The 23,299-nt window shown below is 38.3% G+C and overlaps 1 protein-coding gene, 1 long non-coding RNA gene and 1 other non-coding gene across 4 annotated transcripts in view; 2 read left to right on the top strand and 1 right to left on the bottom strand.

Annotated features, from left to right (window-relative positions):
* Nucleotides 1–23,299, bottom strand: part of LOC125081116 (uncharacterized) — a 126,827-nt gene that overhangs the window by 2,056 nt on the left and 101,472 nt on the right. The window contains exon 2 of the long non-coding RNA XR_007121585.1: nucleotides 19,569–19,662. This is a non-coding gene — a long non-coding RNA (uncharacterized LOC125081116). The remainder of the gene's footprint in view (nucleotides 1–19,568; nucleotides 19,663–23,299) is intronic.
* The window catches only part of COL28A1 (collagen type XXVIII alpha 1 chain), a 151,583-nt gene that overhangs the window by 64,494 nt on the left and 63,790 nt on the right, over nucleotides 1–23,299 (top strand). For both annotated transcript variants that reach the window (XM_047695594.1, XM_047695593.1), the window contains exons 18-25: nucleotides 128–196; nucleotides 9,909–9,980; nucleotides 10,717–10,785; nucleotides 13,498–13,569; nucleotides 16,752–16,820; nucleotides 17,473–17,541; nucleotides 22,299–22,367; nucleotides 22,563–22,631. In XM_047695594.1, coding sequence (XP_047551550.1) covers nucleotides 128–196; nucleotides 9,909–9,980; nucleotides 10,717–10,785; nucleotides 13,498–13,569; nucleotides 16,752–16,820; nucleotides 17,473–17,541; nucleotides 22,299–22,367; nucleotides 22,563–22,631 — 558 coding nt within the window. The remainder of the gene's footprint in view (nucleotides 1–127; nucleotides 197–9,908; nucleotides 9,981–10,716; nucleotides 10,786–13,497; nucleotides 13,570–16,751; nucleotides 16,821–17,472; nucleotides 17,542–22,298; nucleotides 22,368–22,562; nucleotides 22,632–23,299) is intronic.
* LOC125081568 (U2 spliceosomal RNA) lies at nucleotides 19,912–20,100 on the top strand. The gene has a single exon (XR_007121756.1). It is a non-coding gene; the product is annotated as a U2 spliceosomal RNA (small nuclear RNA).

Genomic DNA, 23,299 nt, shown 5'->3' with positions numbered 1-23,299 from the left:
AGCACATAAAGCTTGGTTTTATCTTACTTTGTTGATACAAGAGAGTGCTTAGCTCTTAAGGCAGGAATATGTTATTTTTATTTTGCTGCTATAATGACATACTCTTTAAATACTCTTTCCTCACTAGGGAGAAGTAGGCCAGACAGGAGCTACAGGTCCTAGAGGACCAGTGGGAGTTGGAGTACAAGGCCCAAAGGTGAGCTGACCATACAGATCAGAAACAGTTAGATAACTTACGTTATATTATGTAAAGTTTCATTGGTATCCAAATGCAATACAGGTCATGCATGTGTCATCTGTTATTTCATCAGAGAAGAATATTTATTCAGAAAAGGGTTTGATGCTCTGTGTAACTCTTATTGTTTAAGAAGAACCAAAAATCTTAGTTTATTTTGAGGACTGCTATTGGATTTTATTCATATATTTATTAGTATCAAAGGCCCTCTTTTGGCACAGAGCAATTCTTTAAGAACATTCTTGTCTGCATATTATAAAACAGAGCACCTAGCACAGTAGGATTTCAGCAAACAGTGCTTCCCTTGTCTTGTTTTGCGGTGGGCTCACGTTTCAGGTCTCGGCTCAAAAGCTACCTACTCAGAAAGTTGTTCCCTACCTAAAGTACGTCTCCCCCATTCCTGCGACGCAGTGATTTTCTATCTCAGCATGCTGTTGCCTTTGCTTTTCCCCCTCACCTCACTGGCATGTTTTCTGCAATACTTTTTGTCTTACTAATCACTCAAGAAATGCAGTGCCCAACATTGGAGCCACCAACCACATGTGGTTACTGAATGCCGGGAATGTGACAAGGGTGAAGTGAGATGCGTGGTTAGAGTGAAACACATGCTTGATTACAGAGCTCAACACAAAGAATGTGAAGTACATCCCTAGTACATTTGCAGATTGATTACATACTGAAATGACATCATTTCAGACATACTGAGGTAAGTAAAATACATTATTAGGATTATTTTCACCTGTGTCTTTTAACAGGCGTGGCTATTAATGAAGAATAGATAGGTTACATGTGCATAAATATATAATTACAAATGTGCTAATATAAATAATACTAATATAAATAATAATAATAGTTGCCACTATTGGTTTTGATGTCATGCAATATGCTAACTATGACATATACATCACCGTACATATATGCAGTGTACGTATACATATGCACACATATGTTGTCATATGTGTGCCTATTTCAGAGAAACAGCATAGGATAGTAAGGCTCAGCAGTTAGACTATAAGCCTAAATCCCAGTTTTGCCATTAACTAGATGTGTAATTGTAAGCTTCTCTGACTTTAGAAAATGAAATATTTCAAACATACTCAGTAGCGTGGAGGAAAACACAAAGACCCCCATGGATTCCACAAGCTAGCTTTATCATATGTTGACATTTTGCCATGTGTATTCTAGCTATTTTTCTAAAAAGCATTACACATATAGCTAGAGGTTCTGCCTCTGCTCTTGCCTCCCATGACCCGGTGCTCCCTCACCAGACATAATTATTACCATGACTTGGGTATTTATCATTCTTTTGAAGTTTTTATAATTTTCCCATGTATGTTTTTATCCATAAGCTACATATAGCTTTTGTGTGTTAAAGTTCTTAAAATTTACATAATGCATCATTCTGCCTTATATTTATATTCAGCCTTGTGTCTTGTTTTCATATACCCTTTTAAAAAAGATTTTTTTTTAGATTTTATTTATTTATTTGACAGATAGAGATCACAAGCAGGCAGAGAGGCAGGCAGAGAGAGAGGAGGAAGCAGGCTCCCTGCTGAGCAAAGAGCCCAATGCGGGGCCCGATCCTAGGATCCTGGGATCATGACCTGAGCCGAAGGCAGAGGCTTTAACCCACTGAGCCACCCAGGCACCCCAAAAAGATTTTATTTATTTACTTGAGAGAGAAAATGAGAGAGGGAGAGAGAGTATGAGAGGAGAGAGGGTCTGAGGGAGAAGCAGACTACCCACTGAGCAGGGAGCCCGATGCAGGACTCCATCCTGCGACTTGAGGATCATGACCTGAGCTGAAGGGAGTTGCTTAACCAACTGAGCCACCCAGGCGCCCTTCATATACTTTTAATTCATTCATTTTCATTGCTCTATGGTAGTCTATTGTATAAAAATCTCATTTAAAATTTGTCCATTTTCCTATCGATGGACGTTTAAATTGCTTCCCATTTTTTGCGTTTGCCAACAATGTTGTCATAAACATTCTATGAGTTTCCTTTTGTGTAAGTCAGACTACAAGTTTCTCTCACTAGTTGGTGATAGATGCTACAAGTAGAATTGAAAGATCATAGGGTATGGGCAAGTTTCCAATTTTGATACCATGAAAATCCTGTCCAAAGTGGACAATGGGTAAAATGGTTCTGCCCATTCATCCTCCTTCTAACAGTATGTGAAAATGTTCCTTTCTCTACTTTCTTGCCAACATGAAGCATGTAAAATACATCTCATTATTTTAATTTCTATTCCCTGGTAACTGAACAGTTTTTGGACACTTAATGGGCTTTCAGCTTTTCTCTTTTGCAAATTACTGTAAATAGTCATTCTTTTTTTAGGTTTGGTGTTCCTTTCTTATTAAAGTTCTTTCTGTATCTGGGTATTAATCCTTTGTTACTTGGGTTGCAGATATCTCCCGGGCTATGGCTTGTCTTTTTTACTTAGGGTACATTTTACTACACAAAAGTTATAAGTTCTGATGTATTTCTATCCCATTATGGTCTGAGCTTTTAAAATATTATTTAGAAACATTTGTTGGCTCCAAAGTCATAAAGATGCTCATGTATTTTCTTCTTAAAATTTGGGGGTTTTGCTTTTTAATGTTTAGGTCTTTAGTTCACTTACTGTTTCTTTTTTGCATTTGGTATAATGTAGCGACCTTTTTTTACCCAGATGGGCAACCAGATGTCCCTGTGAGGGTTACTGAATAGTCAGTCTTTGCTGCACTGTTGTACGTCAAGCTTCTCTATGTGTGAGGATCCATGCCTGAGCTCTCTTTTCGGCTCCATTTTCTATTTATGTCTTTCAGTGCTATGACTTCTCTGTCTTGATTATGATCGATTTGTAATAAGTTTTATCATCAATAGGGAAAAATACTTTCAACTTCTTTGCTGGTTACTCTTGACTCTAACATACTGCTTTTAGGATTGACTTGTCAAATCTGATGGAATATCCCATTGGGATGTACTCTTGGGATTGCATTGAATCTTTAGATTAAATATTGAGTCTTTCAAACCACAGCATAAAACTAATTTTTCAGGAAAATATTTGTCATTTTATCCACAAAGATCTTCTGGTTTTCAGTTAAAAAGGTACATTGGAGAAATTTTTTGCAATTCTCTGTTGCTTCTTTTTCTATATCTTTTAATTAACTATTGCAGGTCTGTTAGAGGAAGTATTTTGTTCATAGTGGGGTTTTGCTTTGTTTTGGTATATTGATTTTTGTATTCAGGTAGCTGATAATATCTCTTATTATTTATAATTGTTTGTAAAGTCTAGCTTTTTTATTCCCTGTGTACATAGTCATATTGTCTGAAAATAAAAAAAACTGTTTCTTTTTAGTTCTTTTTCTTATTTGTTTTTAAAAATTTTACAGTGCTAGGATCTCCAGTGCAATGCTTAAAAGAAGTGACTTCAAAGGAAGGCTTCTGAAATTTCACTTTAAAAAAATATATATTTTATTTATTTATTTGAGAGAGTGAGAGAGAGAGCACATTCAGAGAGGAGGGCAGGGGACAAGTAGATTCTCTGCTAAGCAGGGAGCCTGAAGCAGTGCTCGATCCCAGGACCCCAAGATCATGATCTGAGCTGAAGGCAGATGCTTAACCAAATGAGCCACCCAGGTGCTCCTAAAATTTCACTTTTAAGTGTAACATTTGCTGTAGGTTTTTGCTAGACAACCTCTATTAGGTTAAGATAATTACCTACTGTTTCAATTGGACCAAAAGTTTCTTATTACTTATAAATGAGTATTATATCTTTTCCACTAAGATAATTGTTTTATGTTTCCCTTTTAACTTGTTCATAATGGCATATTAACATTTCCAGAATTTTTAGTTGTTGAGCCTTCCTGGCATTCTTGAGATAAACCCAACTGATCATGATATATAACTTTTTTATGATAGCAACTTAATCGACTAATCTTTTATTCAGGATTTTTGTATCCATTTTAAATAATTTTATTTATTATGTGGTTGACATACAATAAAAGCACATGGTTAAAGTGTACGCTTTGATAAAACATATATGTGTATATATGTTCTTGAAATCATCACCAAAACCAAATACTTAAAGTATCCATCATCTCCCCCACAGCAAATTATTATGTGTCCCTTTGTAATACCATCCTTCCACCTCTCCCTAACTTCTCCTACTGATCTGCTTTGCAATCTCTGGTAACTATTGGTCTGTTTTATGCATTATAGATTCATTTGTATTTCCTAGAATTTTATGTAAATGGAATAATATGCCAAATAATCTTTTTTTTTTTTTTTCTGTCTTCTCTTTTACTCAGCAAAATTACTTTGAGGCCCATGTTTAACATTTAGGATAGCTTTTTTGTTATCGTTCTTTTTATTGCTGAATAGTATTCCACTGTAGGAAAATTTGTTCATCCATTCCTATGTTGAGGGAAATTTGGTTGTTTCCAGCTTTGGGATATTATAAAGCTATTTTGAATAATTATGTACATGTCTTTGTATGGACATAGGTTTTCATTTTTTTGGGTAAGTGCCTAGAAGTGAAATGGCTGGGTCATATGGTATATATCTATTTAGCTTTTCAAGAAATTGTCAAATTCGTTTCCAAAACACTCTTTATTTTGTCTGTATTTTCATTGGGTATGGAATTCTGGGTTGATGGCTGTTTTCGTTTTGTTTTTTCTCTTTCTTTTGTTTTTCCTATTTCTTTTAGTATGTTTGAAATGTTATTTCACTTTCTTCTCACTTGCATTGTTTCTGATGAGAAATCCATTAGAATCTGCACATTCATTTCTCTACATGTTTCTGTCTGGCTACCTTTGAGATTTTCTCTGTATCACTAGTTTTAAGCCATGTGATTATAATGTGCCTTACTTTTGTTTTCTTCATACTTCTTGTGCTCAGGGTTCATTGATTTTCTTGGCTCTGTGGGTTACTGATTTCATCAAATTTCGAAATATTAGGCCATTGTTTCTTGAAATATTTCCCACTCTCTGCCTTCACTCAGACAATGCCATGTTATTTAAATTTGGCTGCTTCACTGATATTCTGCTCATTCTCTTTTGGTCTCTTTTCTCTCTGTTTCATTTTAAATTGTTTTTATTGCTGTGCTTTTTCAGTTCATTAATCTGCTATGATGTCTAATTTTCTTTTAATTTTATCCAGGGTATGGTTTATCTCATACTTTGCAATTTTCAACTCTAGAAGTTCAATTCGTATCTTTCTATAGCTTCATGTCTCTATTTAATATATCTCAACTTTCCTCTGGTTTCTTGAACATATGGAACATATGAATGCAGTACAATAACATTTAGGGTTCTTTTCTCCAATTTATCACCTATAATTTTTTTTTGTAATTTTTTTTCCAGTTTCATTGAATTCCTGATAATTTTTGGCAAGATGCCAAATTTGTGGATTTTACCTTTTGGGGGGTTAAACATTTTTATATCGCTACACATAACTTTGTATTTCTTTACATGTCCCTGTTCCTGGATTTTTTTAAGGTGCTTGAAAACAGTTTGCACCTCTTGGTCTTGCTTTTAATTTTCCTTAGGTAAGAGCATTTGGTCTTGAGTTCATTTTTCTTGACTACTGAAGCAAGACATTTCTTAGAACTCTAATCTATACCCTCAGAATTGTGAGATTTCCTTTCTTGTCACTGGAAGCAGGCACTATATCTGGCTTGTCCAGTTGTTTGTTTTCTGAGTATTGGGTAGTTTCTTTGCACTGTGCTGAACAGTATTTACCTGACTACATGAGGGGAATACTCATCAGAGCTTCACCGTTCTCTCTGTGTGCCTTCTTCTTATCAGGTAATCTAGTCCGTGAATTTTTGATACCTGGCTTACCTAGATTCCTACCTTTGTCTCCTTAAACTGGAGAGATTTCTGAACTTTCCCTGGGTTCTCTCTCTCTGCACCATGGCCGGGAAATTCTACCCAGTCAGTAAATTAGGGAAATGACAGTATTTACCTGATTTGTTTCCCTGCCCCCAGGTATTATTATCCTTCATTACTTGGTATCTAGTGTCTTGAAAGATATTGTTTCATGTATTTTGTTTGGTTTTTAGGTGTGTCAGGGAAGAAATTGAATCTGGTCCCCATTCCTCCACTTGACTAGAAACTTACATGATATCTACATTCATGGGTAGTCTGATCTACAATTTAGTTTCCTTGTCCTACTATTGTATGACTTTAATTGAAGTTTTGTTAACCTCATGAAATAAATTGGGTAGACTTCCCTCTTTTACTGTTTTTTGGAACTATTTGTATGATAGGGAATACCTGTTCTTCAAAGAATAAAGAATTTGTAAGGCGTACCTGTAGAACCAGCAGAGCCTGTGATCTTGGAAGGAGAGGAAATTAGAGACTTTCAATTGCTGATTCAATTTTTTAATGCCTCTGGTTTATTTAGCTTGCCCATTTCTCCTTATGTCATTTAAGTAATTCACATTTTTCTTAAAAGTTATTTATTAACGTTCTCCAATTGAAATTGTCACAGAAATTTTCTATGATTTTAAAAAATCTTTACTATGTATATACTTATATTTCCCTTTAATTCTTAATAGCATTTATCTGGGACTTTTCTTTTTTAGTGTTTGTAATTCTTGTTAGAGGTTTATTTATTAGTTTTTTAAAGATACTACCCTTTAATTTTGTTATTTTTCTTATTTTCAATTTTCAAATTTATTACTTTCTGCTCTCATCTTCACCATATCCTTCTACTTATTTTTAGGTTTACTGTTCTTTTTATTTTCACTAGTTTTTCTCTCTCTTTTTTTTTTTAGTTGAGTTTAGGTGAAATGACTTTCACTTGTTTTTAATATTTTTGCTCTTAATAAATACAGTAAGGATACTCTGGCACTGTTAGAAAGTAGCACATGTCATCTCTGAACATTTTACAGGGCATATTCTTAAATACAAATGAACTTGAAAGCAAGCAGCATGACTGAGTACCAGATTTGACATTGCACTTCTATGTTAGTTTCTTGGGGTTGCTATAACAAAGAACCACAAACTGTGGTGCAACACAACAGAAATTCGTCATGTCACAATTCCAGAGGAAGTGGAGAATCAAAGTGTTTGCAGAGTCATGCTTTCTCTAAAACCTGTAGGGAAGAATCTTTCCTTGCCTCTTCCTAGCTTCTGGTGCTAGCTCCCCATGCTTGGCATTCCGTGGCTTGTAGCTACTCTTCTGCCGTCATGTGGAGTTCCCCACTCCATGTGTCTGCCTTTACATGGCTTTTGCTTCTTCTTCTTTTGTAACAAATGCATTTTTTTTTTAGACTTATTTATTCAACAGAGAGAGAAAGCACAAGTATGGGGAGCAGCAGGCAGAGGGAAAGGGAAAGGGAGAAGCAGACTCCCCCATGTGGGGTTTGATCCTAGGACTCTGGGATCATGACCTGCACCGACGGCAGATACTTAACTAACTGAGGCACCCAGGCGCCCCAATGTTTGCTTCTTCTTCTTCTTTTTAAAAGATTTTATTTATTTATTTGACAGAGGGAGAGAGATCACAAGTAGGCAGAGCAGCAGGCAGAGAGAGAGGGGGAAGCAAGCTCCCCGCTGAGCAGAGAGCCCGATGTGGGGCTCCATCCCAGGACCCTGAGATCATGACCTGAGCTGAAGGCAGAGGCTTAACCCACTTAGCCACCCAAGTGCTCCTGTTTGTTTCTTTTTATTTTTATAAGGACAGCAGTCATGTTGAATTAGAGCTTACTCTCATCATCTCATCTTGGTTATGTCTACAAAGACCCTATTTCCAAATGAGGTCACATTCACAGGTACCAGGGGTTAGAACTTCAACATCCCATTTTTTTTAAAAGATTTTATTTATTTATTTGACAGAGAGAGATCACAAGCAGGCAGAGAGGCAGGAGGAAGCAGGCTCCCCGCTGAGCAGAGAGCCCGATGCGAGGCTCGGTCCGAGGACACTGAGATCATGACCTGAGCCGAAGGTAGCGGCTTAACCCACTGAGCCACCCAGGCGCCCCTCAACATCCCATTTTTGAGGTTTCAGTTCAACCCGAAAGAACATAATCTAAAACTGAGATCCAAAGAGATTAAGTAACTTGCCCAAGGTCAAAGAGTTTAACTACTACTAGCTACTACTCAGATTTCTCCACTAATAGGCTTGTCCAAATACCATAAGATATACTCCATTGGCAAGTACCTCAAAACAGTGGTGCATAAGTATTAATTTAAATCACAATAAATGATACTTACAGATAAATATGAATTTCTGGGAAATAAAATCTTTGCTTAGGCAGCAACCTCTTCGACCTCAGCTATAGCAACTTCGTCCTAGGAACATTGCCAAAGGCAAGGGAAGCAAGGGCAAAAATGAACTATTGGGATTTCATCAAGATCAAAAGCTTTTGCACAGCAATGGAAACAGTTAATAAAACCAAAAGACAACTGGCAGAATGGGAGAAGATATTTGCAAATGACATATCAGATAAAGGGCTAGTATCCAAAATCTGTAAAGGACTTCTCAAACTCAACACCCAAAGAACAAATAATCCAATCAAGAAATGGGCAGAGGACGTGAACAGACATTTCTGCAAAGAAGACATCCAGATGGCCAACAGACACACGAAAAAGAGCTCCACATCACTTGGCATCAGGGAAATACAAATCAAAACCACAATGAGATACCACCTCACACCAGTCAGAATGGCTAAAATTACCAAGTCAGGAAATGACAGATGCTGGTGAGGATGTGGAGAAAGGGGAACCCTCCTACACTGTTGGTGGGAATACAAGCTGGTGCAACCACTCTGGAAAACAGCATGGAGGTGCCTCAAAATGTTGAAAATAGAGCTACCCTATGACCCAGAAATTGCACTACTGGGTATTTACCCTAAAGATACAAATGTAGTGATCTGAAGGGGCACGTGCACCCAAATGTTTATAGCCGCAATGTCCACAATAGCCAAACTATGGAAAGAACCTAGATGTCCATCAACAGATGAATGGATAAAGAAGATGTGGAGACATACACACACACACACACACACACACACACACACACACACACACAATGGAATACTATGCAGTCATCAAAAGAAATGAAATCTGGGGCGCCTGGGTGGCTCAGTGGGTTAAAGCCTCTGCCTTCGGCTCAGGTCATGATCCCAGCATCCTGGGATCGAGCCCCGCATCAGGCTCTCTGCTCTGCGGAGAGCCTGCTTCCTCCTCTCTCTGCCTGCCTCTCTGCCTGCTTGTGATCTCTCTCCCTGTCAAATAAATAAATAAATTAATTAATTAAAAAAAAGAAATGAAATCTTGCCATTCTCAATGACGTGGATGGAACTAGAGGGTATTACGCTTAGCAAAATAAGTCAATTGGAGAAAGACAACTATCATATAATCTCCCTGATATGAGGAAGTGGAGATGCAACGTGGGGGGTTTGGGGGTAGGAAAAGAATAAATGAAACTAGATGGGATCGGGAGGGATACAGACCATTAGGGAGTCTTAATGTCACAAAACAAACTGAGGGTTGCTGGGGGGAGGGGGGTCGGGAGAGGGTGGTGGGGTTATGGACATTGGGGAGGGTATGTGCTATGGTGAGTGCTGTGAAGTGTGTAAACCTGGTGATTCACAGACCTGTACCCCTGGGGCTAAAAATACATTATATGTTTATAAAAAAATAAAAATAAATTTAAAAAAATCTTTGCTTATCCACCAGGGGGAGCCAGGCTCCATAGGGCTCCCAGGACAACCAGGAGTACCTGGAGAGGATGGAGCTGCAGGGAAGAAGGTAACACTTGTTTTTCATGTTACTAGAGTGAGAACTGTGGAACCTCACTGATACCTTGGTCCCACAGGATTTCAAATTAGACCATCCAGGACAAACCTAGTCATTTTAAGCAAACATCTCACAACTCTAAGTTTCCTTTTTCACTTATTTTAGAGAGAAAAAGCACCAGTTTAATGGCTGAATAGTGTCTCATGCTCTCTACTTCTCTCTGGCATTTCAACCATGGCATTCTCCAGTGACCTAGTCCCTTTGGGATTCCTAGAAAGCACTTTAATTGAAACCTTGAGAAAAACACTTTTTCCCCTCCAAAAAGAGAGTCTGTAAATCCATTCAGGAAGTAATTATAATGATTTTTTGAAGTATTATGAGTTGACATTTGAAATACTCATTTTTCAAGATAAGTAGAGAAAAACAGCAGATGGAAAGGCTGAAGGTCTTTCTCATTTTTTTTTTTTTTTTGTAAACCAAACCATCAAATGAGAATTATGAGCCAAAGGAAAGTGAGCTTATCCTTTGAAAATTGGCTGAGAAATTGGACTTTTTCCTATTTCAGCTGCTCTGGGCTCAACTAGAGTTTGATATGAGTTTATTAAAGTTGGTTAACTCCAAAATTAATTTTAAGACATTATTCTGAAGGGGCTCAGCAGAGAATACACTGGCCATAAATGGAGACAAGGTGGGCTTGTACAAACTGTCCATGGAGGGTTCACTCACACATCAGTGTCATTTCCTTTAGGGAGAAGCAGGTCTTCCAGGAACGAGAGGCCCAGAAGGACCACCTGGAAAAGGACAGCCTGGCTCCAAGGTATGGAACTGACAAGGTGTTGGGGAAAGCAGACTGCCCAAGAGACAGTTTAGGAGAAATTTGATTGCTATTCCTGCTATGTCTAATATGCTTACTTTTGGCTTAAAATTATGGCTCCAGCTTGTGCATTTTCAGAAGACAGCAAGTATGTATTATTCATTTTTATTTTCCTAAGATCTATCATAAAATCTATCATAAGACCCAGCAACTAGGAAGAGTTCAACACAGGTTTTCTCAATAAATGGTCAGACTGACATTTTAAAACACATAGAAAAGAAGCCTTGAGATATATCCTTGAGACTTGAAAGTCCATACATTTTCTTCAAATATTTATAGTATCTCACACAGTAATAAGAAATATCACCTTATCGAAGGGAGGTTTCATTTTCACAACTTGGCATATATCTATCTTATACATCGTAGAAATGCTGGTTGAATAAGATCTTTATAAAGATGAGAATATCCAAAGTCATTAATAGATCACTAGTGACATAACCTACGGCTTCTAAGATACCAGATGTTCCTGTAGTTTTCATGTACAGTCATCAGTGTCCATATAAAGATTCTGCAGAATTATATATGAGCAAAGTAAAAATAAAATCTGCATACTTATTAGAGTTGTATTTATAATTGCATTAAAATGATCAGTGAAAGCTTAAGAAGTCTACATCTTGTGCAAATATTGGGTTTTTAACCTTGAATGTGAGAATTTGACATTTAAATATATTTGCAGAATTTCAAAACTTTTATTGATTTATCAGACCATGAGATCTCCCTCTCTCTTTTCTTTGTGAATGTGGACAGAGAATACCTTTTTTATGTCCACCAAAAGTACTTTTAGAAATTCGTGTCTATTAACATTCAGGAGAACTGATGTTTTCCAGAATATACTTTTGGAAACCAGACCCCTTGGAGTTAATCATTGAAGCTGGAAGAATGAATGATGTCTCTGGTAAAGAGAGCTGAGGCTTGAATCCCACATTTTACAGTAGTTGGAGAAAAAAATATTCAGAAGAGCATGAAGATAAGCAGAATAGTTACCATGTTAGGGAAGCGAAGGTGAGAGGGTTTCAAGAGGAAAGCACTCGGTGTTGTCAGATGCTACCGACAGAGCAAGGAGAATGCACTGGAAAGAGAAGGCACTGGGTGTGTAGCTCTGAGGAGGTTTGTGGCTTGTGGAAGGTTATGGAGAAGACTGATAGGAAGACGTTATGTGGCCCAGATATGCTACAGTTCAGCGCAGGCACTTTATTACCTTTAACTGGGTTCCTACTGTTGTCTTCTTATTAAGAAGTCTTCTACTGACTTATTTAGGTCAGTAAATTAAGTCTGGAGTGAATGGAGGAAAATAACTAGTTTGCACTTAGATTTTGCTTCTGCTGGCAGATGATAATGATATGATAAGTTAAGGATACAATAACGTTGAGTGTTGTGCTTTTTCTTTTTTTTTTTTTTTTTTATCACCTACGTCAATGCTCTTCATTAGTTTGGACCTTGGGGAGTTAATCTAATCTTTAGGTAGGAGTTCACCTCTTCTTCTCGAGGGAGTGTCTGCTTTGCTGATGACCTTGGGAACATGCCAGAAATGTGAATTCTTGGAACTCAATGCAGACCTACTAAATCAGAAACTGTGGATGTGGGGCTCAGCGATCTGTGGGCTAACAAGCCCTCCACATGATTCTGAAGCACGCTTAAGTTTGAAAATAGTAGGATAGTCATTTATGTCAGAAAGGTTTCAGTGGCCTCATCAGCAAACCTCCAAACGTGATTCCTTCCTTGAGCCACATTTGGATATACCACCTTGCAGTTGAACCCTGATTTAAGGACAGTTTTGTAATGCTGTGAGGGCCCTGCTGGAACGTAAGAAAATTCCTTCAGGGAAGTACTAGCTTACTGAGGAACAGCCAGGGGGCAGTTTCTAACTGAGATCCAGGTTAATGCCCATGCATTTTTCTACCAATAGAATTATCGATCTCATTTGGGAGACAGAGCTAGATTCCTTATTGAGGAAGAAATGGGCCTGAATTTGAAAAATCTGGGGTTTTTTTAGTGGTGACATTTAGTATATCTAGCTCTTTCATTCTTCCCTTCCTTGTCGCCATCTTTACAATCTACAGATGTAAAATTAAAAATTTTTTTCTTATTCAAGTATAATTAACACAGTGTCTTATTAATTTTGGGGGTACAATATAGCAATTCAACAATCTGACACATTTCTCAGTGCTCAAGATACATGTACTCTTCATGTCTTCCACCGAGTTCACCCATCCTGCCACCCACCTCCCCTCTGGCAAATGCCCATTTGTTCTCTCTCTTGGAAAATATCTCATTTTATGTCTTAAAACTCAAGCAGCATTAAAGCTGAAAAAGCACAGGTAGCTAGCTGTCTTTTCTGAAACTACGAACGTCTCAGAAGTATATGCTAATAAACCAATGCTGCAAAAGAACTGGGAATTCCAATTGAAGTCCTCAACGAGAGATACTGAACTTAGATTAAAAAAAAAATCAAATCATATTCAATAAGTGGTAAAGAGAACAATTCTGAAGTCATCCAGTCTGCTCAAGAACATTGACAAATCCTGTACAGCTGAGCTGGACTTAGAACACATGGCTTGGAAATCAGTGTGAATTGAAAACATGGTCCTGACAGGGTTGCTGTAAGAGCAAGGAGGGCTTGTTCATACAACTGTATTTTTGTCATTATTTTGTCAGGGTGATGAAGGAAAGAAGGGGAGCAAAGGAAATCAAGGACAGAGGGGATTTCCAGGGCCTGAAGGGCCAAAGGTATGTTTCTTATATTCTCATTTATGCTTTGGGGAGATTGTAATTGTGTCTCATTTTAATAGAACAAACAGGCTGGAATAAAGAGCCCATAAAATATGTGATCTTCAATGAAGCATTTATGACACGTAAAGATCTTCTGTATGTCCATTCTTTCAAGTGATCACCAAATATTCAGAAGTTGGGATAAAGTTAGGACTGTCGGAGGTACCGATTCTCTTCTATCTTGTTTTGTGAAATAACAACATGGTTCCAGACTGAGAGGCAAGGTGGGGGTGGTGAAGAACACAGGAGAGTAGGATTCTCCTGCTCTACCTGGAACCTTTTGGGACCAGCCACTTCAATCATAGAAAGCAATAACAGTGTCTATTTCCCAGGATTGCTGTAAAGGTTGAAAGAGTTAGTAAAGCACTGAGCACTGTTCCTGGCACATAGCAAGTGTTTGGTACATGGAGCTATTCAGAGAGGAAAAAAAAATCATTACTGTGCAGTGAAAAGTAGGGGATCTATGACCTGATAAATTGACCAGGACAGACGCTGAGGATAAAGTAAAGGAAATTGCGAGACAAGCAATCAGGTGTGTGTCCTGACTTAGCCGAAGAGAATATTGAGATCATCTGGATGTGTCAGGAAACAGAAATTGCAAACCTAAGAGAGTTCAGGCTTCTAGGAAGATGCTAATTGTAAAGAGACATGGAGTATGTTGAAGGACCAGACTATTAAAGAAACAAACAAATGTACAAAAACAGTACCGGCAAGATAAGAGCAGTTAGAAAATAAATCACCCCCTGTCCACAAGCCATTAAGCTTCAGTGTCTGTCAGTATCACCTGGGAGTTTGTTACAAATCAGTATTTCTTGGCGCCATGCCCAGACAGTGGGATTTTTAGAAAGTGGGTGGGTCCTAGAAATCTACGTTTCTTAAATAAGTGTCCCGTGCTACAGGTAATTCAAGGAGCACAAGATGAGAAATGCCATTATATAAGGAAAGTGTTATATCGGTATTAATAACAACGGTTATTCCTTATATCTTACTCTCTTTGTCAAAGAGTATTTTCCTGTATTTTGAAATAAAGCTTTTTTGATGAAGGACTGCCATATTTTAAAGCATAGTCACAATTTAATATAGGGTCTTTAAAAGAATTACATACTATCTATATATATATTTTCATATTTTTAAAAAATAATTGACTTTAAAAAAAGAAGAGTAGAATAGATGAAATCTAGAAACATAATTTTGGTTTAAAAATTATCTCATAAAACCTGGTTTAATGAGAGTTTTAACAGGTTGATGTGTTATTCCTTTGCCATAGGATTGAATTGGGTGGTTATCTGTCGCCAGAATCCTGGCTGTGTCATGTGCCAGTGCCTTATAGGTTTGGAATTAAAGATTTGGCATGTAAGTGTGTGGCAGGAACTGAGCCCAGGTGGGCTGGGGTGCTCAGCCTGTGGGTCTTACTGGATAATCAACACAGTGGGAGGCCTCAGCTGTGAAGGCGACTGTGGTCCAGGGCAAGAGTCATTAGCGGAGAGTCTGATTGATGGAGTCCCTCTCAGAGGAAACAGGGGGCCAAGTGAGCAGCTCCCACCACAGAGGACAGTTCAGCCTCTAAAGCAAGGGGAAAGCACATTTCTTGGAAAGGCACAGATAATATTTCAGACCTTGTGGCCAAAGGGCCAAACTGAAGGTATTATGTGGTCACTTAAATAACAATGATTGGAAAATTGGGGCACCTGGCTGGCTCAGTAGGTAAAGTATGTGACTCTGGATCTTGAGGTCATGAGTTGAAACCTCACACTGGTGTGGAGCCTACTTAAAAAACAAAACAAAATATGAAAACCATTTTTAGCCCAAGGCTGTGTGAAACCTGGCAGACGGCCATATTCAGTCTGAAGGTGGCACTTTGTCACACCTGTCCTACATCAGTAGTTTCCAAACTGATTGATAACAAATCCCTAACTAGTCAAAATAAACTGGACCACACTTCAATATAGGTTTATTCTTTAATTGTAGTTTTAACTCATAAACAATAATAATATACTATAAAATTTACATAGTTGAAAATTTAGAAGAGATAAAAATTTATAACGAAGCCCTAATATTTTCTTCTAGTATCCCAAATGGGTCATTTTGAACACCTGGTAGGGTGTGTATACCCTTTTTTTATGACAATTGCTTTGGACAGTGTCTTTAAGTGAGATAATCGTACCTATATCAGAATTCCCAGAGAGGCCTCATAAAACTCATATTCCTGGGCCCAGCCCCTAGATCTATTGAATTAAAAATCTCTGGTGCTGGGGTGCCTGGGTGGCTCAGTGGGTTAAGTCTCTGCCTTCAGCTCAGGTCATGATCCCAGTGTCCTGGGATGGAGCCAGCCCCGCATCGCATCGGGCTCTCTGCTCAGCGGGGAGCCTGCTTCCTCCTCTCTCTCTGCCTGCCTCTCTGCCTACTTGTGATCTCTGTCTGCCAAATAAATAAATAAAATCTTAAAAAAAAAAAAATCTCTGGGGCTGAGACCTGATCCTATATTTTATCAAACTCCTCTGATGATTTGAGGATCACTGGTCCAGAACCAGATAGGACAGAGATATTGTTTGAGTCTTTCTTGAGACTCAATATTGAGATACCAAAAAAAAAAAGACATTTTTAAATTCAAAATTCCATCGTTTTTACCATAAACTCCCTAGTTCTAAAAAAGTGATATGAGCTAAGATACAATGGAAGACTGATATACCATGGGCTATAAAATAAAATAACAAAGGAAAAGTTTAGAAGGAACTACAGGAAACATTATTTACTTACCAAGTATACCCAAGAACTTATGTTGAAGAAAACTGTTGTAATTGAACAAACATTTCCCTCTGAGTTTCCTGACATGCAATACAAAAGGGAAGCACCACGAATTACATAATTTTTATTAACTAATAAAAGAATGCACAAGGGATAAAAATTTCCTAATATTTAGAAACTAACTGAGTGCATTTATTAAAGGCCCTGAAATGTTCATCATCAAAAACTTTAGCAGTGGATTAGCAAAAATGTTCAAATATTTTCACACTGGTCTGTGAAACAGGTCATAATATTTTAAAATGCTGGAAATACATTTCTATGTTTTTCCTAATATAATTCCTATAGATGGTTTCTTTGCTTGTAAAGTAATGAGTATTTTGTTCTTTTCTTTTTAGGGTGAACCAGGAATTATGGGCCCTTTTGGGATGCCTGGAGCATCAATCCCTGGACCACCTGGGCCAAAGGTATGCATTTTTGGGAGTGAGTGAGTGAATGAATGAATGAATGATTGATTGAGTTATAACTTGGATCTTTGGCAGTTGGCATGGGGAAAAATTCATGATATCAGTAAACTAGAATTTTAGTTTTGGAAGAACCCCAAGATATTATCTGGTTCAACCCTGACATTTCACAAGTAAGCAAACTAAAGGCTAGCAGGAAATTGAAGATTAGAAACCAGGTTTCTTGCTCCTGGTCTTGAAGTTGTCACTTCACCATGAACTACCCCTACCAAATTCTAGACCCTAATGCAGGTAAAAATTTATTGTGTTTATTCAGAAGAATCCAGTAGGATTAATAATCAGAGAGTCTGGCAGAGAAGAAAACCACTCAGATTTAAGAGCTTTCCTGGGTATTCATATAGTCTAAATATTTGAGTCTAGATAGCCACTTATTTCAGTGGCCTTTCTATAAACAGCTGTCACAGTCCTCACTGACAGGTTTTATTTGCTTGGTATTTGAAATCCCCCTCAAATGTATTAGAAGAAGCTACTACCTCAAGATCTGAGACTGATAGATTAAGCCCTTTATAAATTGGCTCACTCTTTTGTGTTCTATGCTATTATGGTTTCTCCTGCAATTTAAAGCCTGAAACTGAACATTATTTGAAATGTGCAGGGAGATAGAGGAGGACCGGGGATGCCTGGATTTAAAGGAGAACCAGGAATTGCTGTTCGAGGACCAAAGGTAGGCTTTATTTGTGTTCTTTTTTTCTCCTCCATAAGAGAGAAGGGAGGGGCACCTGGGTGGCTCAGTGATTAGGGCCTATGCCTTCAGCTCAGGTAGTGATCTCAGGGTCCTGGGATCGAGCCCCAAATCGGGCTCCCTGCTCGGCGGGGAGCCTGCTTCCCTCTTTCTCTCTGCCTGCCTCTCTACCTACTTGTGATCTTTGTCTGTCAAACAAATCAATAAAATCTTTTTAAAAATATAAAAAGAGAGAGAGAGAAGGGAAAGGGGATTTAATGCACAGAAAATTGATAGTTGAGACTTTTCTCCTCACTCCACAATGATGGACTCTAATGTAAAAGTACACTATCATTGTTTTTAAAAAATCAGGCCATGAGATGATCCATTTTTCATGAATGTGGAGGGATGATAGCTCCTATGGTTAGATTTTAGATGATTAAACATTTGTTTGAAAATGCTTCTTTTGTAACGTCTGTGAAATAAGAGATTATATGACCCGTAGCTTCCTTATTTACATATTAATGGCCTAGGTATCTCTTTCGTAAAACATTGTCCAAGAAGTTCATGTTTGGGACCTTTACTGAATTAAATTTCTCTGCTTTCTTTTCCATCTTTCAGAGTTATTTTAAATGAAAATGCAAATAATCATAGGAGATGACAGTTTTAGGTAATCATATCTATTTTCCATGGCAACAAAGCACCATTTCCCTGCTTACACAAAACTCAGCATGACAGCAAAATTTAACATTCCAAATGTCACAAACACATCCCATCCCTGTTTATGAGAACGGGCTTCAGGGCTCCATAATCAGCACTGTATCGAATTAGTAGCATGTTTTTATGTGGTTTTGAAACTGGCTTTCGTTCTATCAGATTGCCTCTTCTGGATAAAAAGGATCCAGTACTAACATCAGTGATTTTCAAAACTTCAGAAAAGAAAACTTAGAACCCTCTTTGAAATATAATGTGAAATCTCCTATATACTGTTATTAAGTTGGAGAGCTCCTTTTAAAGATGGAGGGAGGATCCTGACTTCCGTTGTTCCTAATCACTTTTTAAAAATTTTTTATTTATTTTTTAAATTTCTTTTCAGTGTTCCAGAATTCATTGTTTATGCACCACATCCAGTGTTCCATGCAATATGTGCCCTCCATACCCATCATCAGGCTCACCCAACCTCCCACCCCCCGCCCCTCCAAAACCCTCAGATTGTTTTTCAGAGTCCATAGTCTCTCATGGTTCGTCTCCCCCTCCAATTTTCCCCAACTCAATTCTCCTCTCCATCTCCCCATGTCCTCCATGTTATTCCTTATACTCCACAAGTAAGTGAAACCATAGGATACTTGACTCTCTCTGCTTGACTTATTCCTAATCACTTTAACAGTTGTCCTTGCTAGAGTGACAGTTTACTGGTTTACTGGGGACACAGAAGGTTCTGGGATGTGGGATTTTCAAGCTAAAACAGAGCCAGTCCAGGGCAAACTAGAACAAGATGGTCATCCCAGTCCCCTGACTCTGAGGCACATGGCAACCCAAACTATGTAGGAGGCAAGGAGAAAATTCCAAATTTTCTCATGCTAAAACTATAGCTTTGGCCTTGATCAAGAATGTTTGGATGGCAATTTTCATATAGTTTAATAACTTCCTAATCTGCATATTCCTAGTTCCATAATTTAAAGCTACTTCTCTCTACTTATACTTTTCTTTACAAAAAAAATAAAATCCAGTTAAATGTGCAGCCTAGATTTATAAAGATCCCCACCCCATTTTTTACTGATCATTATTCGTGTTGTTGGTGATGTATTTAATTGATGTGTTCCAACTCCTTACTCCACAATTTTTCTAATCCCTTGGCCTTTAACGATACTCCTTCTGTCATTCTTCTCTAGTGCACTACTTTTTAAGCTTTCGAAAGGTTAAATGTCTGATGGAAGTCTTGGCACATAATTCAGTTTTGCATATGACTTCAGGGAGCTCCCAGGTCTTCCCCTAAAGTCTGTTATGAAACACCAGATTAAGATTTCTACCTTAATTTCTGCTGAATGAGAGAGACGCTTCAAATCACTCTGCAGGATATTTTCTTGAATCCAGTGCATCAAGGCCAAGTGACAAGAATTCTCCCTATAAAAATATTATGAGGAGTCCAGAATAAAACTCTGACACAAAACAGTGCCCCTCTCCCTGCCCCCAATATTTCCTATGAACATGAGAAGTAACAAGCTAACTGAAATTTTTACAGGACGCAGGGCACAGATCTCTAGGAAAAAAAAATGTTTAGTTGTAAACTATAAATGTTTTAACATTTTTTTCCTCCCAATGTGGGTGCCAGTGGATAAACAGTAACAGCTGCTGATAATCTGTTATAGTCTCATCGCTTCTCGGCCTTTTGGCTAAGATCAAGTGTAATCTGTTATAGTCTTGAAATTTAGGAATAAAAACTGAAAATGAATTTTGGATTCTGGTTTTCTTTTCCTTCCAGCTTAACCAGGGAGCAGTTCCTGCTTTGTTTGGTTGGGGGCCTATTCCTTGTGTGAGCATGGAAAGAAAAGGGCATCTTATTTGGGGACATGTCCCTGTGGAATGTTTAGGGCTTTAATCTGAAATATGGTTGGAAAAGCACAAGAAATCCTTCTGAGATGTGATTGGTTAGTTTGCTGCGGCTAAGGATATGCCAAGATTCACGGCTCCCAAAGAACTTTTTTTGCTCTCCGTCACTTAACTAGAAGGGATCATCTTGTGTTGTTGTTGATGATAAACAGTCCATTAAGTTTTTAGAAGTGGTCTCTTGTTTTCTAAAGATCATTCTTAAGAAGGTTCATCATGTTAAACCAGTCTCAGATTTAATAGGAAAAAAAGCAGCTATCATATTCCTGGTTTTCTAAATAAACTTAACTTTTTTATTGCTTAAGGAGTATGCAGGTTTCCTCACCACCTCCCCCCTGCCCCTGGCAGGCATTCATTCCTGGAAGTAGAGCTAGGAACAACTTTGGGGAGTTGGGTTTGGGGCTATATTTGGCTTGGAATACTGGCAGTATGATCAGAATGTGAGCTCCTTGCATATAAGGAAAGCATGGAGAGTTCTGCTACTTTTTCCAAAACACAGGTCTGCCAATGATCAGTTTCTTCCCAACCATAAATATTTAGAAATAAGAACAGCCTTAAATCAAAATAATGTATATGTGTTGACAAGGGCCATTAGAAGAGTTATCACAGTAACAGAACCAAATGTGATACAGAAAGAATTACATGTTTTATATATAGCAAAATAGATTTATATTTTCTAAACCTGAGAGTCTTCTTCATTTTTTTTCTTCCTCTCTCTCCATTTTACTTTAGTCAGAAATTTCTTTGATCTGTGGGGCACCTGGGTGGCTTGGTCAGTTAAGTGACTGAGCCTTGGTTTCTGCTCAGGTCATGATCTCAGGGTCATGAGATGGAGTCCCAAGTTGGGCTCTGAGCTCTGCAGGGAGTCTGATTGAGATTCTCCCTCCCTTCCTCTCTAACCCTCCCCACTTTGCCCGCAATTGCACTCTCAAAAAAAAAAGCCTTTGATTTCCATCTGAAGGAGAGTTACACATCTCAGAAAATCCTGTTATTCAAAAGGCAGTAATCACGCTTCCCAATCCTCTGTATAGGAGGCCAATTATAGCTACTATAGTTTTTGATGCTAAAGGTTATCATGTAAAGCAATATTTAGGACTTCTTTCTAGGTCTCAAGATATGAATCATAAACTATGTGTCCTATCTATTTATACCTTTTTAAAAAAATAATCTGTTTTTAATTTTCATATGGGCTTATTTATTCCCTGTGTGATTCAGGCCCCATTGGAGAGGAAATTAGATGTAACATAACAATAGGTAGTGTATAATTATCTTATTTGACATTCAAAATTTTACACTTGAGATTTTGCTACGTATTCTTTCCTTCTCTTCTTCTCACACTATACGTATTAAAATTTCTCATTTTTTTTTAAAGATTTTATTTATTTATTTGACAGAGAGATCACAAGTAGACGGAGAGGCAGGCAGAGAGAGAGAGAGAGAGAGAGAGAGAGGGAAGCAGGCTCCCTGCTGAGCAGAGAGCCCGATGCGGGACTCGATCCCAGGACCCTGAGATCATGACCTGAGCCGAAGGCAGCGGCTTAACCCACTGAGCCACCCAGGTGCCCAAAATTTCTCATTTTAATACTTGTCTACAATTTATGATATGAAAAAATGTAATTTTATTTTATTTTTTTTTTTTAAGATTTTATTTATTTATTTGACAGACAGAGATCACAGGTAGGCAGAGAAGCAGGCAGAGAGAGAGGAGGAAGCAGGCTCCCTGCCAAGCAGAGAGCTCGATGCAGGGCTCCAGCCCAGGATCCTGGGATCATGACCTGAGCCGAAGGCAGAGGCTTTAACACATTGGGCCACCTAGACACCCCAGAAAAAAATGTAATTTTAAAAATTAAAATATCACTGATCAGTCATTTTTAATCCCTATGAATATGTTTCCTATAGAGGATTTTGTAAGGTTCACATATATTCCCTGTATTCATCCCATGCTTCCCACCAAACACAAGTAGGTAAGACTTATGAAGAGATACTTAAAACAAGTTGTCATATGTGGTAGACTTCCCTTCTAAAATTTTTAAAATCATTCCTTTGCACTTATCGAGTGCATGTTTGCCATAGAGAGTTGGTATTGTGCTTAAGTTTTGCCAGATGTTTCATCATTTAGTCTTGTGATGTCACGCAGTGTTGAATTTACGCAGGGGGCCCAAGGACCTCGAGGACCAGTGGGTGCTCCAGGACTCAAAGGGGATGGCTATCCTGGCGTGGCTGTAAGTATGGACATCACTGCAATTTCCTTCATTCCCTCCCTCCTTCCCTTTCTTTCTTTCTTCCCTCCACATGCTTTCTCCATCCCTTCCTTCCTTCCTTCCTTCCTTCCTTCCTTCCTTCCTTCCTTCCTTCCTTCTTGATAAATACTGCGCATGACAAGAATGCTCACTCTCTTCCTTATTATATCATCTCAGGGACCTCGGGGACTACCAGGACCCCCTGGGCCCATGGGCTTACGTGGAGTGGGAGACACTGGAGCAAAGGTAAGATTTTAAAGTAGGCAACATTGTAGCTTCTAGGAAGATGTTTTGTAGGTAAGTGACTTTGGTAATGGTGAAATGTTTTTTATCAGACATAATAGAAGAGAAGTGGCATCTAAATAATTGATAGTTATTTATCTTCAACTATGGACTTCCTGGGGGAATTTACACAAATTTGAACATGGATTAATTTTGTGGATTTTCTCCTTCTTCTCTGGTAGCAACTCTCAGGTTCCTTTGATGCTTTGTTTTCTGTACCAAAGGCAGAGTTACGTCCAGAGCCCTCCTTCTCCTTTAGACATCTCTTCCCTGAGGTGATCTCATCTAGCCCCATGGTTTTAACCACTACTCATATGCTGATGCCTTTCAGATTTCTGTCTTTCCCCCTAAGCTCTGGTTGTACACATCTAGTTTCTTACCATATAACTTCTCTTGGATTTCTCACAGACATCTCTAACCTAAGGCCCAAATTTTAATTTAATTTTGATTTTTACCTCATAAGTCTATAAATGGCACCACCCATCTCATTCATGCCCAAGCCAGGAGACTTGAGTCATTTTTGTCCCTTCCTTTTCCTCTCCCTCCATGTCTAGTCTTTCGGTAAATGTTGTCAGTTCTCTTTTCAAAATACATTTTGATTCTAGCTGCTTTTCTCCTTCTGCTTCACCAGG

The sequence above is a fragment of the Lutra lutra genome, chromosome 11, assembly GCF_902655055.1.
Source record: "Lutra lutra chromosome 11, mLutLut1.2, whole genome shotgun sequence".
In the NCBI taxonomy this organism is placed as follows: domain Eukaryota; kingdom Metazoa; phylum Chordata; class Mammalia; order Carnivora; family Mustelidae; genus Lutra; species Lutra lutra.
Note: the sequence above shows the minus strand (reverse complement) of the source record. Positions and strands in the feature narration are given on the sequence as shown.